The sequence below is a fragment of the Bos mutus genome, chromosome 6 (assembly GCF_027580195.1).
Source record: "Bos mutus isolate GX-2022 chromosome 6, NWIPB_WYAK_1.1, whole genome shotgun sequence".
NCBI lineage: Eukaryota > Metazoa > Chordata > Mammalia > Artiodactyla > Bovidae > Bos > Bos mutus.
Window position 1 is genome coordinate 115248414 of NC_091622.1, and position 15475 is coordinate 115263888.

A 15475-nucleotide genomic window follows, 5' to 3' on the forward strand; every position below is an offset into this window, starting at 1 on the left:
CAGCCTGCTGGGAGCTGATCCTCAGGAGATACTCAACTTGGCTCTGGGCCACAAAAGACAAAGAAGAAAAATCACATCAGAATTGGGATGGAGAAGAGGAAGGTCTTCTCGGAAGTGAGCCAGCCAGGGGGACCGGCCCCAGGATGGGCAACACGGAGCACTCTGAGGACCAGCCAGGGGAAGGGGCTTCTAGAAAGTGGGTGTCTGTGCACTAATTCTGCGTGATGGCAGGAGGGGGCCGGAAAGAAAGGCCCCTGAGAGGGCAGACGCACGAGCAGGGCAGGCAAGATGACGCCAGACAAGCTCCGGGAGAGCAAGCCCATCTGAGGAGGACGTGACCTCGGCCACTGACCACGGGAAACACAGAGGGATCAGACAAATATGCTGGACTGATCTGGGGACCAGATTCAGGGAGGATGTGGGCTAGAGGGGAAGGAGTGGGCAGAGCCCTTGGGAACTGAGAAGGCCAGCTAGACGCACCCACTAGGGGATGAGCGCACACGGCCCGCAGGTGGATGCACTGGGCTGAACGCAGGGAGTGGCCTGGGGCGGCCCCGAAGAGTGTCAGCGCTCAGGACCCCTGCTTCTAAAGGTGGGAGAGGGACTGCTGTCCCTAAAACCCAGATTTATGCGTCACACAAAATTCCATCCACGGCACTTAATTTTCTCTACTGAATTCTAAGATGAAAAAAGTATTAAAATAAGTACAATTATTTCAGAACATTTGTTATTTTGTTGGAACATCGTCCCCAATCCTCGGAACAACTATCGAAATATCTAAGGACTTTGGAAATGGGTTCCTCTCGTGCTTGTGAGCAGCACGACCAACTTAAATGAAAAGTACTTACCGGAGAGAGAAGAGAACTAAAAAGAAAACCGAGGTCTGCCCCTGATTGGCCATACTTCCAATGGTGAGGGCGCGGCCCCAGGGATCAGGGCCAGGGCTCCCCACCGGCCCTCCCGCCCCAGCCCCCACGTGGCCCATGAGAGCCGCTCAGGGCAGACAGGCCTCGAGGCCCCGGGAGCCCTGCGCCCCTACCTGTATACAATGCGCTCCCGCTGCAGATCCTCCAAGCCACAGCACAGCTCGGCCGCGTAGAAGATCGCTCTCTGCTCCTCGAAGCCGGGGTCGCCCAGGTTGTGAATGTGAAACTTCAGGTCCCCTCCGTTCATAATGGTTAGCACCAAGCACAGGGACTTTTTGGTTTGGTATGTGTAACATAAGCTAACCTGAGGACAGCAGTGTTATAGGAAAGAAAATGCAAAAACCTGCTCGTTCATTGGCGATGCACTCTATTTGTGAGCAACAGTCAAACAGTCCGTGTACGTTCACAGTGAGAGCACCGAAACGCGGCCTGCTTTGGGGGAGAAGTGCACCAGCACCATCGCAAACCTCTACCTGATGAAGCGCTAGCAGCTGCTCAGCGCCGAAAGCAGAGAACTTCCCAAGTGCGTGCGCGCTCGGTCACGTCCAGCTCTTTGTGACCCCATGGACTGCAGGCCGCCCGGCTCCTCTGTCCATGGAATGTCCCAGGGAAGAATACTGGAGTGGGTTGCCATTTCCTTCTCCAGGGGATCTTCCCCACCCAGGAATCAAACTCGAGTCTCCCACGTCTCTTGCAGCAGCTGGTGGATTCTTTGCTGCTGAGCCACTGGGGGAGCCATGTCTAAGTGAGTAGGTGTCAACCTTCACAAAGAACTTGGGGTGGAACTCCTCAAAGCTACATTCTAGCCGTCGAGCACTGGCACCCCATGCTTGCGGACTGTCTGTGCTCGGCATGGGAGTCGGACGCCTCCGGCGGAGCAGAGGGGTGCAGAGCTGCTCAGCTCTCCCAGTGCCTGTGCCGCCAGCCATGCCCTGAAGCTTCGGCACTCTCCTGTGGTCTCGCCGCTCGCTCCTCTGCACACGCAGGGGACACCTCTCAGCCATGCCCAATACTGGTTTTGTGAGCCTCTCTCGTGAAGTGCCTGTTCAAGCTCTTCACCCACTGTCCTGCTGGTCTGCAAGTCAGTTTACACCCGTGAGTACACACATACACGTCCTTCTGGGATTCTGGCTGGGCTGCATTTCACTTGTCTTACGGCCACCACAGTCCTGAGGCTCCCACCCGTGAGCAGGGCACCCCACCGTTTGTTCAGGGCATCTGTAGTTGTGTGTAAATATTGTTTTACAGTTTCCAGTGTAGAAGTCTTGCACATTTCACTGGATTTTTGTCTAGATTCTGATGTTTCTTAATGCTATTGTAAATGGTTTCAATCAAAGTTTTTCAAACTGTTTCGTATCTAGTTGGTGCCATATCTAATAACTTGGCCAAATTCTCAACCAGTTATCTAGAGAGTCTTGGACTGCCTTCACACACAGTCATGTTGTGGTGGGGGGTTGGGGAGGGGCTGTGAGGAGGAAGAGGAGATGAACTCCACAGAAGTACCAGTCAGGACCCCCTGAGATTGGCCGTAAGCAGGAAGTAATGAACAGATCAAGGGCAAGGGAAAGTATTTCCAGGATCCTGGCAAGAGGCCAAGAGTACAGAAACCAAAATATTGTATTTCAGTAGAACAAACCATAACTATTATCCATGTCCCTTTTGCAGCGCTAGACTGTAGATTTTGGTGTTTGGAGATAGTTACACAAATATGTTTAAAGCGACGCTAAGATAAGCCCATTTTATCAAAGGTTTTCTTGTAAAGCACGTACAGAAGGCTGACACGTCGCACACACAGCAAACCCTTGCTGTTAAACTAGGTGACAGCTCTGAAGGCCTGTCTGTCTTGGAAGCCTTGTGCCCAGCACGAAGTGCTGACCTCAGAACTGAGAAGTAAATGACACCATGAAGCCTTTTATAAGTCGTCTTTCCCTCTCTTCCTTCAACATGTAATTAGGTGGAGGAAGCAGCTGTGGAGATGAAAACCCGCTACTTAACGCACAGCCTGGACCCAGGACCCCTGGGCTCAGCCCTGACCCATACAGTGAGGGTGGAGTCAGGCCTCACACAACTCGGCTCACTGGCTGAGGGCGAGTCGTGAACCTGCGCCGTCAGAAAGAGGGCGGAGGCGGACACAGACGAGGCCCAAGTGAGGGGCTGGGCAGAGAAGCGCTTCAAGCCTCTCAACCAGCTGGGGCTTCGGCCAACCGCAGGGTGAGCCCAGCCACTGATGCCACCAGAGAGGGCAGAGGGTCAGCGCCAGACTGGGCAGTGGGGACACGGGCGGATTCATCACAAACCACCTGTTTGAGTCCAGGGAGGGCTGGGCAGGGCAGTGGAGGGCTGCTCCTGCTCCTCTCCCCTCAGCGGCGGGACAGTGAACCCCGAGCACACTCGGCTGGGGTGGGCTTGTGTCCAGCAGCACACGCACTGGACAGACGCCACTTGCCCAGCTCGCCATCCCAGGGAGGACAGAGAAGATACTTACTACAAACCTACTGTGCACTTTCTCTAGGATCCTCTTCTCGCTCAGGGCCATGGCCTCCCCTTTCCTCCTCTTTATCCTTTTCTTCTCCAGCTTCTTACAGGCGTACATCTTTCCTGTAGCTCGCACTTGACAGGCACAGACCTAGTTTTAAAAAAAAAAAAAAAAAAAAGACACAACACAACAGTTCATATCCACTTGGCAGTTCTCAGGCTGCCAAGAGAAAAAGAGTGTTCTCCATGACAGTTCCCTCTGGTCAAGAGCAGCGTGGACTCTGTGGGGCCAAGACCACGGCCATCACAGCCGTGGCTGGGTCCCCCTGGGCACTTCCCTCTGACCCTCGGGTCCTTGTTGAAGAAGGGAGCTTATGAACCAAGCACAGTGCCGGCAGAACTCGCTCTGTGAGATCCTGCTGCATCTGCTTAAATATATCTCCCTGTATCTTTCTACTTTCTGTACAAAAACAAAAGTTTCTGACAGTAAATATTCTTGATTACTTTTAAAATTCAAGAATACGTGTATTTCATAGAATCCATAGGCTTTCATACCTTTATTTTACTTAATTAGTTCTTAAAGTAATATTTATATATTACTTCACATTATGAAAATTTCCAAACAAAGGTAAGTGAAGAGAACAGTACAATAAAGCTCCCAGCTTCCAGCCTTCCCTGGTGGCTCAGTGGTAAAGAATCTGCTTGCCAATGCAGGAGCTGTAGGAGACATGAATTCGACCCCTGGGTCAGGAATATCCCCTGGAGGAGGAAGTGGCAACCCACTCCAGTATTCTTGCCTGGAAAATCCCACCGACAGAGGAGCCTGGCGGGCTACAGTCCATGCAGTTGCTGAGTCGGACGCAACTGAGCAACTGAACAGCAACCAGCCTTCCAGGTTCCAGGCTATCGACGCAGGCTGTCATGGTTCCTGACTGCCACCTGCCCACACCCCACACCTGCACACACACACGCCACACGCGTGCACAGAGGATTACTTTATTTTTAAAATTTTAATTAAATTAATTTTAAATACTTATTTATTTGGCTCTGCCAGCTCTTAGCTACAGCATGTGGGATCCTTGTTGCATCATGCAGGATCTTGAGGTCAGATCAGATCAGATCAGATCATTCACTCAGTCGTGTCTGACTCTTTGAGACCCCATGAATCGCAGCACGCCAGGCCTCCCTGTCCCTCACCAACTCCCGGAGTTCACTCAGACTCACGTCCATCGAGTCAGTGACGCCATCCAGCCATCTCATCCTCTGTCGTCCCCTTCTCCTCCTGCCCCCAATCCCTCCCAGCATCAGAGTCTTTTCCAATGAGTCAACTCTTCGCATGAGGTGGTCAAAGTACTGGAGTTTCTGGGGTGTGTGCAATCTTGTTCCCTGGCCAGAGACTGAACCCGGACCCGCTGCACTGGGAGCGTGGAGTCTCAGCCACGGACCACCAGGGAATCCCCCAGAGGACTGCTCTAAAACTGAATACAAGACGTGATACGATTTTACCCATCGCCCAAAATACTTTTGATGGTAAAATATAAACCTCATTGTGAAAAATATTGAAAGTATTAATAAAGACAATGATAGAAAACCCAGATTCTAAGATAACTATCACTGATACTGTACTGTATAAGCTTCAAAGTGCCCCCTTTGTACATATATCTGCAAGGATATATAGCTTGCTCCCCATCAACCTCTGGCTTTTAGGGGAAATTGGGCTTATGTTACAGAACAGATAATATTTTATAACTTTTTCATCTTACTGTGTGACTATCTTCTCAACATTAAACGTTCTACAAATACGTGACTATTCCAAAACGCAGTTCATCATTTTCCAACCACGAAGTCTTGGCACATAGTCTTCGCACATCTCTTTTATCATGCATGCACTGAAGACAAATTCCTTCAGGTGGAGTTGCCAAGTCAGAGAGCGAGAAGGGAGAGTGGGTAGGGTGGCTCTGCAGCCCCTCAGCTGCTCCTCACAGAGATGGTGAAGCAGGGCTCATGAGGCCTCTGCAGGAGACCACCGCGGGCTCCCCGATCGCACAGCTGGAAGTGGAGGCACAGGAGCCTGACCTCAGGGTGCGTGGGTCCCAAGGACGTGCTCTCTCCACCGCCCATCAAGCAGGCAACACTGCTCACCCAGCCCCTGCCCATTGCACCGGCCTCAGAACCCACCAGGGCTGCCTGGAGGGCTCAGGGCTTAAGTGAAAGCACTGCTGTTGACCAAATGAGACCAAAATGTTGGCCTTTCACACTGCCAGAAGAGGTGCGGCATTTAGCAAAGGTAAACGCGCTGCCAACATTTGGACTGGAAGGGCCCCAGGCATCTGCCTCAGTCACAGGGGTCTAACTGGCATTCCCGAGAGAAATGGACCACCCACTGACCCCTGCCCTGGGCCTGGCGCAGCGCAGCACTCCTAGAACACATCTGTGAAAAACCACAACCGTTTCTCTGTCCTCCCAGCCGTTTGTTTGGGAGCACCAGTCGATGCATTTAAAAAGTGCTGTGAGATCATAAGCAAACCGAGTCTTTTCACGACAGTGAAAACTTGCCAACGTGTTTCTGCTGAGTCCATTGTTAAGACCTCTGTGTGGCCAGACCGCGGGCTTCACTGCTTTGTAGACACAAGAGCCCGGTGCTGGAAGCTTCCTTCCTCTGTCCTCACGAAGTCCGAGCTCCGTCCCTGGAGGCAGTGTGGGGCCGGCGGCATGGACCGAGCGCGCCGGAGGCGCGTCAGGAGATGGACTCCTCGCAGATGCGTCTCCCGCCGAGGGCCCAGCACGCTGGGGTGGGGCTCACAGAGCACCAGGCAGCCTCCAGGGCCACAGCGGGCACCCCACAGGCTCTCTGGAGGCTGGCACACTGACCAGTCCCTCTCGTGGCCACTGTGAGTGATGACAGGAGGCCCCAGCAGTGTGACTCCTCCCGGGCTGGCGCTGGCCATGGCTCTGGACTAGAATTTGGGAGCACATGCCATGTGAATCTCACGCAGATGGTGGCCCGGCTCTGACCCGGCTCTGGGACTTAGGAAGGCTTGAACTCAAAGTGACTGCTCCACACACTCAACGAGGCCGTTAGTGTCTCCTTCAGCTGCTGTAGAGAGCGTGACGGGACTCTGAACACCGACCACAACCGTCTCCAATCCCATTTAAAGACCATCTCTCGTGAACCTGTGGGTAGTGTCTTTAGGATTTTCCCCAATTTCCATATTTTCTAACACCTTTCGAAGTAGGTGTAAGGTACATACACATCCAGAGTTGAGTTAAATAAGCATATTCAATAATATTTAACAAAATTTAGTAATATACTCTGTACTAATGTGAACTTCCAGGCTAGTCCTCAGTGATAAGAATGGAATAACAGAAACTCCACCAAATGGAAACAGAACAATCTTTTCAGTCAGGATAACCTTACTAAACTTGAACACTGAAAACATGAACTAAGAACTGAAATGTAAAATCACAAAGATAGTGAATCATTCTCCCCACTGCATCTCTGAATTTTTTAAGAGCATGTACCTTTTGCTCAAAGTTCAATCTTAATTCTCGTGGCTGCTAAAAGTATTCTTAAAATACACAGTAAAGAAATAAATGGATTGGTAGAGTCGATACATTACCTGAACATCTCGCCTTTCCGTGACCCCCTTCGGCTTTTCTAGAAGTACTGCTCACAGCTGTCAGGTACGACTTACCTCTCCAAACCCGCCTTTCCCCAGGACTCTGTAGTGCCTAAATGTGCTCTTTGTCACCGGTTGCCTAATTAATGACAAGGGAAAAAGAAAGCCTCAGGTCTCACATCACATTGCTATTTGGAAAGAGAAAAACCTACCTAGCCGCTGGCCTGGCCTGAGAAGGGGACCCTGGGGAGGGTGCCCAGGACCAGCTGCCTGTGCTCAGAGAGGGGCTCCTCAGCGGGACAGCTTTCAAGAGACAAGCACGCTAACATTTAAAACTGTGAAAACACTGAAGACAGACGCAGAATGATCCTGCTATCCTTACTGACGGAACTAAACACAAGTCTGCGGCAGCCCACACTAGGAGAGCCCTCTGTGTTCTCTTTGGCACAGCTCCTGGGCCTCTCAGAAGGCTGGTGAGGGAAATGACATTGACAGGGAGCTGCTCTTTGAAGAAAGAGCCTCAAAGGCGGTGTTGACACCGTAGCAAAAGAAACCTGTATGAGCTAGAACTGAAATTTAATAAATCAACAATCATTGTAACAACGCTGGTAGCAGCTAACACAGAGGAGGAGACGGCTGGAAGGCATCACCGACTCAATGGGCGTGAGTCTGGGTGAACTCCGGGAGTTGGTGATGGACAGGGAGGCCTGGCGTGCTGTGATTCATGGGGTAGCAAAGAGTCGGACACGACTGAGTGACTGAGCTGAACTGAACACTTCCTGAGCATGTGTGTTGTGCACCGAGCCCTGTGCTGAGTGTTCCACACTCGTTCCTCCGGTGACTCCAGCGTCCAGGGTGGTGGTGGTGGTTTAGTCACCAAGCCATGTCGGACTCTCTGTGACCCCATGGACTGTAGCCCACCAGGCTCCTCTTGTCCACGGGATTTCCAAGAATACTGGAGTGGGCTGCTATTTCTTTCTCCAGGGGGTAGGTCACCCAAAGCCCATGCAGGCCACGTCACTGAGGACACACAGCTAGTAGGCGTCTGGGTAGCGGCTGAGATGGCAAAGAGCCGAGCACCACGTCGGGTTCTGTCTCTGTGAACCCAGGACACGGTTTACTGTCCCACGGTGGCACCAGCAGGGCTAACTGTCATTTTAACAAGAGGAAACAGGGCCCACTGGATCAGAAGAAATTGTACAATATTAATAATAAGATTTCCAATAGTATTTTGACAGAAAGGTATACATCGGTCAGAATGCAAATGGAAGTCACGATTTGTTCACTGAATGTCAGAGGAGAACATACCTTTCCAGCCATTTCCACTGTAAAAATCGAGAAAAATATGCACTTTCTTGGTATTCTTCAAATGCTTCTTCACTTAAATGGTCATGGACAATTCTAGAAAGAGATTTTATGCAACTATGTACATCTGGCTGCAGTACAAAATGAAGACAACTCTGTGATTTAATGCATGAGTGAGCGCAGGATACGGGAAAATGAATCATTACCCACAATTCAGTATACTGAATTTTGCAACTACAGAATCTCACACTAGTTTCCAATGCTACCAGTGAAAACATGACCGCAAGAATTCAAAAGAAATAAAACCAATTTACCTTTCTAAAATCAGAGGTACTTTTTAAGTATTAGAATATCAGTGAAGTAATTACTTGATAAAAATAATCTTCCAGTAGAAAAACAATAGTTTAAAATATACTCAAGGTGTGTGTGTGTGTGTGTGTGTGTGCGCGCGTGCATATGTGTGCCTGCACACATGGAGGCACATGTATTTCAGGAGGGAATGTAAACAGTTTGCAATTACTATTGGTGTAAATGTATAAGTGATAACAGTCATAGGGTAGAAACTGTTAATATGTGACGTCACCTTTTTTTTAAATATTAAAAATAAAGCTCTCGAGGACTTCCCTGGCGGTACAGTGGTTAAGAATCTGCCGCCAGCGCAGGAGGCACGGGTCCGACCCCTGGTCCCGGAAGGTCCCACACGCCGCAGGGCAACTAAACCCGTGAGCCACAGCACGGAGCCCACTGCACTGCTGAGCCCGGGTGCCTAGAGCCCGTGCTCCACACAAGAGAGGCCAGCACCGCGAGAAGCCCGGACGCCACAACGAGGAGCAGCCGCCTCCCCGCAGCTAGAGCAAAGCCCCGCGCAGCAAGGCCCAGCGAACCAAAGACAATAACACAATTAGCCAATCAGAGCACTCAATACATCGTTTGATGCTACACGTTTCTTGAAGAAATCTTCTGCAATGAGCCCTGCCTCTTAGGTTTATTTATGACTCTGTGATAGTAGGAATACAATTGGTCCTTGGGGAGTAGGTGAGGAACAGGACGCAGCCTGCCCTTTAAAACGGCGCTGCAGTGGATCAGCATCTACGGAGCTGACGCTGGAGGGACCGTCCACAGCCCGTCCTGACGACCCTGACCGCTCAGTCAAGGACACAGGTGAGTCGGTGGCGTCCAGCTTGGGACGGGGGTGGCCAGGGCCCTGCGGCTGCAGCGCACTAATCCTGGGTGGGGAGCAGACGGAGCCCTCCTGAGCCGCAGTGGAGTCACCGACAGAGAGAGAGGAAGCCATCCCCTGGGCGTGGTGGAGTTTAACCGGGAATGACCACAGCCTATCTGAGAACTGCTAGTAGGTCGTGAGTGAGGAGGCTGTGAGAATAATCCCAGCACCATACTGGTTTCAGACTTCTGAGCAAATCACTTGATTTGCTTCCCTTTATTTTGTACAAAGAGGTTATTCAGATGTTCCTGGATTGACTGATGTTATAGCACAGCACTTCTCAACTTGTGTTCTGAGGCTCCCTACTTCCGAGACCCTGGAGAGGGAATCGGGGCTTCCCTGGTGGCTCAGCTGGTAAAGAATCTGCCTGCAGTGCAGAGGACCTGGGTTTGATCCCTGGGTTGGGAAGATCCGCTGGAGAAGGGAAAGGCTACCCACTCTACTATTCTGGCCTGGAGAATTCCATGGATTATATAGTCCATGGGGTCGCAAAGAGTCAGACATGACTGAGTGACTTTCACTTTAGAGGGAGTTCAGTAATGACGTGTGTTTATAAATGCACTAAGTCATCCGTTAGCGTCTTAAACTCTCATTCTCACGGAAGGGCTTACCAGAGGCCACAGGCCAGGGGACCACGTCACTGCTCTGCAGGACAGCAGAACATCGGTGCCGTCACATCCCACATCAACACGAACTCCGTCAGTGACACTGGGTGCTGAGAGGCTGCCACTGCAGTCCTAGAACTAAGCCTGTCCCGGAGGCCGGGCCCTCACACCCCCACGTGTGAGCAGGGGTGGCCCTGCCCTGGGGCTCCTGTCCCTGGCGAGCACGTGGGCAGCTCAGCTCCAAACACCTGTGACCAGTCAGGATTCTAACACCGTCGGCTCAGTTAATCCCCTTTATAAAGGTCCCTCGGTGTCTCCGTGAAAGAATACAAACACTGCCTGATTCTAACTCGTTTGTGTGTTTCACGGTCTGTATAAATTAGTAAGGTCAACGGCTAAGTCAGCTTCCCAGGATGTCAACTTTACTTCCCAATACTCCTTGCCTCAAAGCAGCAGACTCTGCGCCACTGCCCTAGCCTGGCACATGAACCCACCGCACACAATCTGTGAATTCATGACACTGAAAACCGCGCATCAGCTCATCACTGGTTTCTGATGTGTTCATCTTCACACTCCCACTAACCGTCACGTGCGGACTCTCACCAGAGCTTCGTGTGGGAAGCAGAGAGGACCCACTTAGCTCACTACGCAGGACCAGGATTCTGGGAACCAAACTGAGAAGGGAGGGCTTGGGGGAAATAAAGGCCATGACAAGACAGGGATGAGGCAGAATAACAAGAACCCAAACTCCTAGAGGCCACACGATGTTGTGCTGCCGTCTCCAGTGCCGATGCCACGTGCAGCGGATGGTAAATGACAGTTAATAAACATGTAGGAGTGGAGAGCCACCTGTCAAATGAACTAACCAAACAGATGTCGGAATACCAACACCTGTTTAAAGATTATCAGCTGTTATGTCCATCTCTTGAAGTTTCTGCACAGAGAAGGCAGAATTTCGGACCAGTCTCTTCAGTCATGAGCAACTCCCACGGTTTTCAACATCAGAACAGAGTTTCAACAGCAGAAGCAGGAAGGGCAAAGAAGGAGCCTCTCTGGGGTGTTCAGACACTCGGCCCTGCTAACAGCCTGCCCTCAGCTCCGGGCTCCTGGGTCAGCCTCACCTTATGGCCGCCACAGGGAGCAGACTCCCGTCCCGACAGGGCAGGGCTCAGCGGGCGCGTGTTGAGGGAATGACTGACACCCGTCTGCTTACAAACAACTCCACGCCTGGGGCCAGGTCACTTCAGCTACCACTCTTTCCTCCTGAGCACGCGAGGAAGCTGAACTCAGGTGACTGCTTGGACTCGGGATGTTCCTGTCCTAACTGCAAAGGTCTGCAGAAGAGATATTTTCAGTGCCCGCTCTATGGGGCTAGGCAGAGGGGCCGGGCAGGCAGCAAAGCCACGCTTGCGACCTGGCGCTTCAGGGTGCCCCTGTGCATGTGTGGTCGTCACTCCTCATCCGCCTGACGGTGGAGGGGACTGCCCTAATCCAGCGAGGACACGCCCCCGCGCAGAGGCTGCGGGACCCCGGCCCTGGCAGAGCCCCCGGCCGCGTGCACCCACTCACCTGGTGCACTCCTCGAAGATGTCTTTGGATGGGTCCTCCCACAGTCTCTGCCTGCACTTGAGCACCACGTGTTCAGGTATTTCTGGTAGAGGGGCTGGCGAACCCTTCAGACGGCACAAACCAAACGCGACAGTTAGTGATTTCATGAATGACCAGCTGAAGGCAGAATCTCGTGCTTATTGACAACAGCCACACCGTGAAGGGGATGAAGGGACGGTCCGGCGCCCCCTCTGCCCCCACCAGCCTCCCTGTCTGGAGTGCCGTGTCAGCTGCCTCTTCCAGCCATCCCCTGCAAGCCCCAAAGACGCCCGTACAGGCATGTGCGCAGCATGGTCCCCGACACTGGAGGCACAGGAGCCACCCAAGTGCCCAGCAGTGGGGGATGCAAACTCAGACACCGATATTGTTCAGCCTCAAAAAAGAAAGGAATTCTAAGACCTGTTACCACATGGAAGAACCTTAGGGACACTACGCTAAGTGACATAAGCCAGTCTCAAAAAGAAATATACTGTATGATTCTCCTTACATGAGGTCCCTGGACTAGTCAGATTCACAGACAGAAAGCAGATGGTAGGGGGCCAGGGGCTGCGGGCAGGGGCAGTGGGAGTTAGTGTTTAATGGGGACAGAGCCACAGTTGTGCAAGATGAAAACCGTCCAGGAGACGGGCGGTGGTTGACAGTCTGCACGTCAGTATGAACGCACTTAACTCTACTGAACTGTACGCCTCGAAATGGTTACGATGGGAAATTTGGTTTTTTTTTAATCACAATTGAAAATGTAAACACACACACTCAGAAACAGACACATCTTCCCCCCTCACAGAAAAGGGATAAATACATGTATAGCGCGGTAGGTATATGCTGACACCCACAGAGCTACCCTGCTTCCTCAATGACTGCATGGCTTCTAGAGAATGGGCTTCTGCCCCCTCAACAGTTCGTTGCCAGTTCTCGCCACGGCAAACATCACTGCTGTGAACGTTTTCCACAGCTGTGTTTTATAAGGTAGATTCCTAGAGGGAGAAATACTAGCTCAAAAGATACACACATTTAAAACACTGGTATTTATTGCAAAACTGCTCTGCAAAAAGGCTCTAGGAGTCTATATTCTCAACAACATCCCCACACACCAGCTCTCCCCTCTCCTGACCCTCACGAAGAGGATTCTGGAAAAAGAAAACACACAGCAAAACTGCTGTCCTGATTTATTGAAAAAAAAATACACAGATCACATTCAACTGTACATTGAACTTACTGATTTCTGGCTGTGGGGTAGCTGAATAACCACAATACAACTTTTTGTTTTCTACAAATCAAAGTTCATTATCAAAGATGCTGAACTGCTGCCGCTGCTGCCGCTGCTAAGTCATGTCAGTCGTGTCCAACTCTGTGCGACCCCAGAGATGGCAGCCCACCAGGCTCCCCCGTCTCTGGGATTCTCCAGGCAAGAACACTGGAGTGGGTTGCCACTTCCTTCTCCAATGCATGAAAGTGAAAAATGAAAGTGAAGTCGCTCAGTCGTGTCCAACTCGTCATGTCCGACTCGTAGTGACCCCATAGACTGCAGCCAACCAGGCTCCTCCATCCATGGGAATCTCCAGGCAAGAGTACTGGAGTGGGGTGCCATTTGCCTTCTCTGCTGAACTACTGGTAGACATATATAAGAAGTAAACTCACATTTCCCCCCAAAACCAATAATACTGTTATAACTAATAATGATTAATAGCTGTCATTGAATTGCCTAAAACAACTGATGCATTATGTCATTTAGCCTCATAACAACCTGATGGAAGAGGCTTGACAAACTACGGAACGTTCTGGTGCAGCCACAGAAACAGCAGTGGAGCCTCACCTGAGCAGTGTGCCCCCAAGGCTACTTTCTTCCTACACGGAGAGGCTACGATGAGGGTAAACAAGTTTGGTCACTCACTGACTCATCAAATGCGCATTGTTCCAGGCACGGGGCCAAACAGAAAACAAGACAAAATTTCCAGCAGACAAAGCCATTAAATTCCAACACTTGTCTCAAAAATACACGTTTTACAGACATAGCTCTTAGGGTTTTCCATAGTATTATTTCCCCTCCAAAGGTCTCAATTTCCTAAAGCTAAATTAAACAGCAGGTTAATTCTATGAAGACTATTTAATGACTTACTCCAAATAGAGATCCTTCCTTCAGTGTCTTAGAAAACACACTAACAGAAATCTATTTCCACAGGAAGGAAAAGCAGTGCTCAGATCCCCCATGAGCAGAGACATGAGGCAAGCTAAGTGCAGCAAGCTAAGGATGGGACCACTGGCCTGATACCAAGCACAAGGAAAGCGGAATAGAGATTCCTTCTGCGGCTTTAAATTAAGGAACAATACTTATTTTTCAGGAAAGGTAATTGCCAGCGAAAATTTACCAAAGGACCCAGTGCCTTACTTTTTAAAGTTTTGGACAATGAGAACTCTGATGGGAAGGTCCACCAGTGGGGACGGAGAGGGGGTAGATTTTGCAGATATATGCTTATTATCCTCTGTTAAAAACACAAACCTGCATTATTTTTAAACTCGGGCTGTCTTCTACTGTTGGACTCCAAGAGCTGCTTACGCATTTTGGGTGCCCGATCCGAGTCCGACACTGGCCTGCTCGTATGTCCCCCACTCTCTTCCGCCTCTCTTCTTCACGGTGCGCTTTGAAGCACTGTACTTTGATGAAGTCCAGTTTATCTGTTGTTTTCTTTTGTTGCTGTCCTTTCAATGTCACATGAGAACCCACCGTCTAAATTGAGGTCGTGAAGCTTCACACCTGAAGTTCTACAGCTAAGAGTCACGCCTGAGAGGCTTCCTCTAGGAGCAGTACGGTGTTCACAGTCAAGTTACTTTTTGTATACAGTATTAAATAAGGGTCCAACTTCCTTCTTCTGCACATGGGTACCCGGCTGTCCCGGCACCATTTATGGAAAAGACTCTCCTTTCCCCGAATGAATAGTCCTGGCAGCCTTAAGTCAACTGACAGCTTCCAGACTCTCAGTTCTGTTCTGTTGATCTATATGTCTGTCCTCATGCCAGGACCATACTGTCCTGTAGCTTTGTAGTAAGTTTTGAAATTGAGAGGTGTTAAGTCCTCCAACTTTGCTTTTTAAGATTGTTGTAACTATTCATGACCCTTTCAGTATGTGTATGGATTCTAAGATCTACTTGTTAATTAATTAACTTGTGAACGCAGGATGTCTTTCCATTTTATTACAGTTCTGCTTTACTTTCTTTCAATGATGTTTTGAAGTTTTCAGTGTGTTAAATGTTGCACTTCTTTTGTTATAAACAATTACTGCTAACCCTTCTACTCTTTTTTATGCTATTGTAAATGGAGTTGATTTAATTTCATTTTTGGACTTTAAATGATAGTGTATAGAAACACAATAGAAGCTTGTTTAGTGATCCAGGATCCTGCAAGCTTGCTGAATTCATTTACTAGCTCTCGCAGCTTTCTTTCTCCCTAATGTGTACAAATACTCAGGATGTCCTATATACGACTGCTCCAATCTGAATGTGTGCCCCAAATATGTATGTTGAATTCCTAACCCCCAAAGTGATGATACTGGGAGGCAGAGCCTTGGGAGATGCTTAGATCAAGAGGATGGAGCTCCTGCGAGTGGGGCTGGAGCCCTTATAGTGGAGGTTCCAGAGACACCTCACACCTCTTCCACCACTTAAGGACACAGCAAGGAGGTGCTGCCTATCAGCTTCCAGATGTGTGAGCAATAAGTT

The 15475-nt window shown here is 50.2% G+C and overlaps 1 protein-coding gene across 11 annotated transcripts in view; it reads right to left on the minus strand.

Moving 5' to 3' along the window:
- Positions 1-15475, minus strand: part of GRK4 (G protein-coupled receptor kinase 4) — a 58180-nt gene that overhangs the window by 15154 nt on the left and 27551 nt on the right. For 8 of the 11 annotated variants that reach the window (XM_070372805.1, XM_070372808.1, XM_070372806.1 and 5 more), the window contains 5 exons: positions 11723-11826; positions 8330-8422; positions 7097-7160; positions 3412-3552; positions 1040-1230 (listed from right to left, as the gene is read on the minus strand). In XM_070372805.1, coding sequence (XP_070228906.1) covers positions 1040-1230; positions 3412-3552; positions 7097-7160; positions 8330-8422; positions 11723-11826 — 593 coding nt within the window. Of the gene's footprint in view, positions 1-1039; positions 1231-3411; positions 3553-7096; positions 7161-8329; positions 8423-11722; positions 11827-15475 lie in introns of those variants that run through there. The other 3 variants (XM_070372802.1, XM_070372809.1, XM_070372810.1) reach the window with 3 other exon arrangements.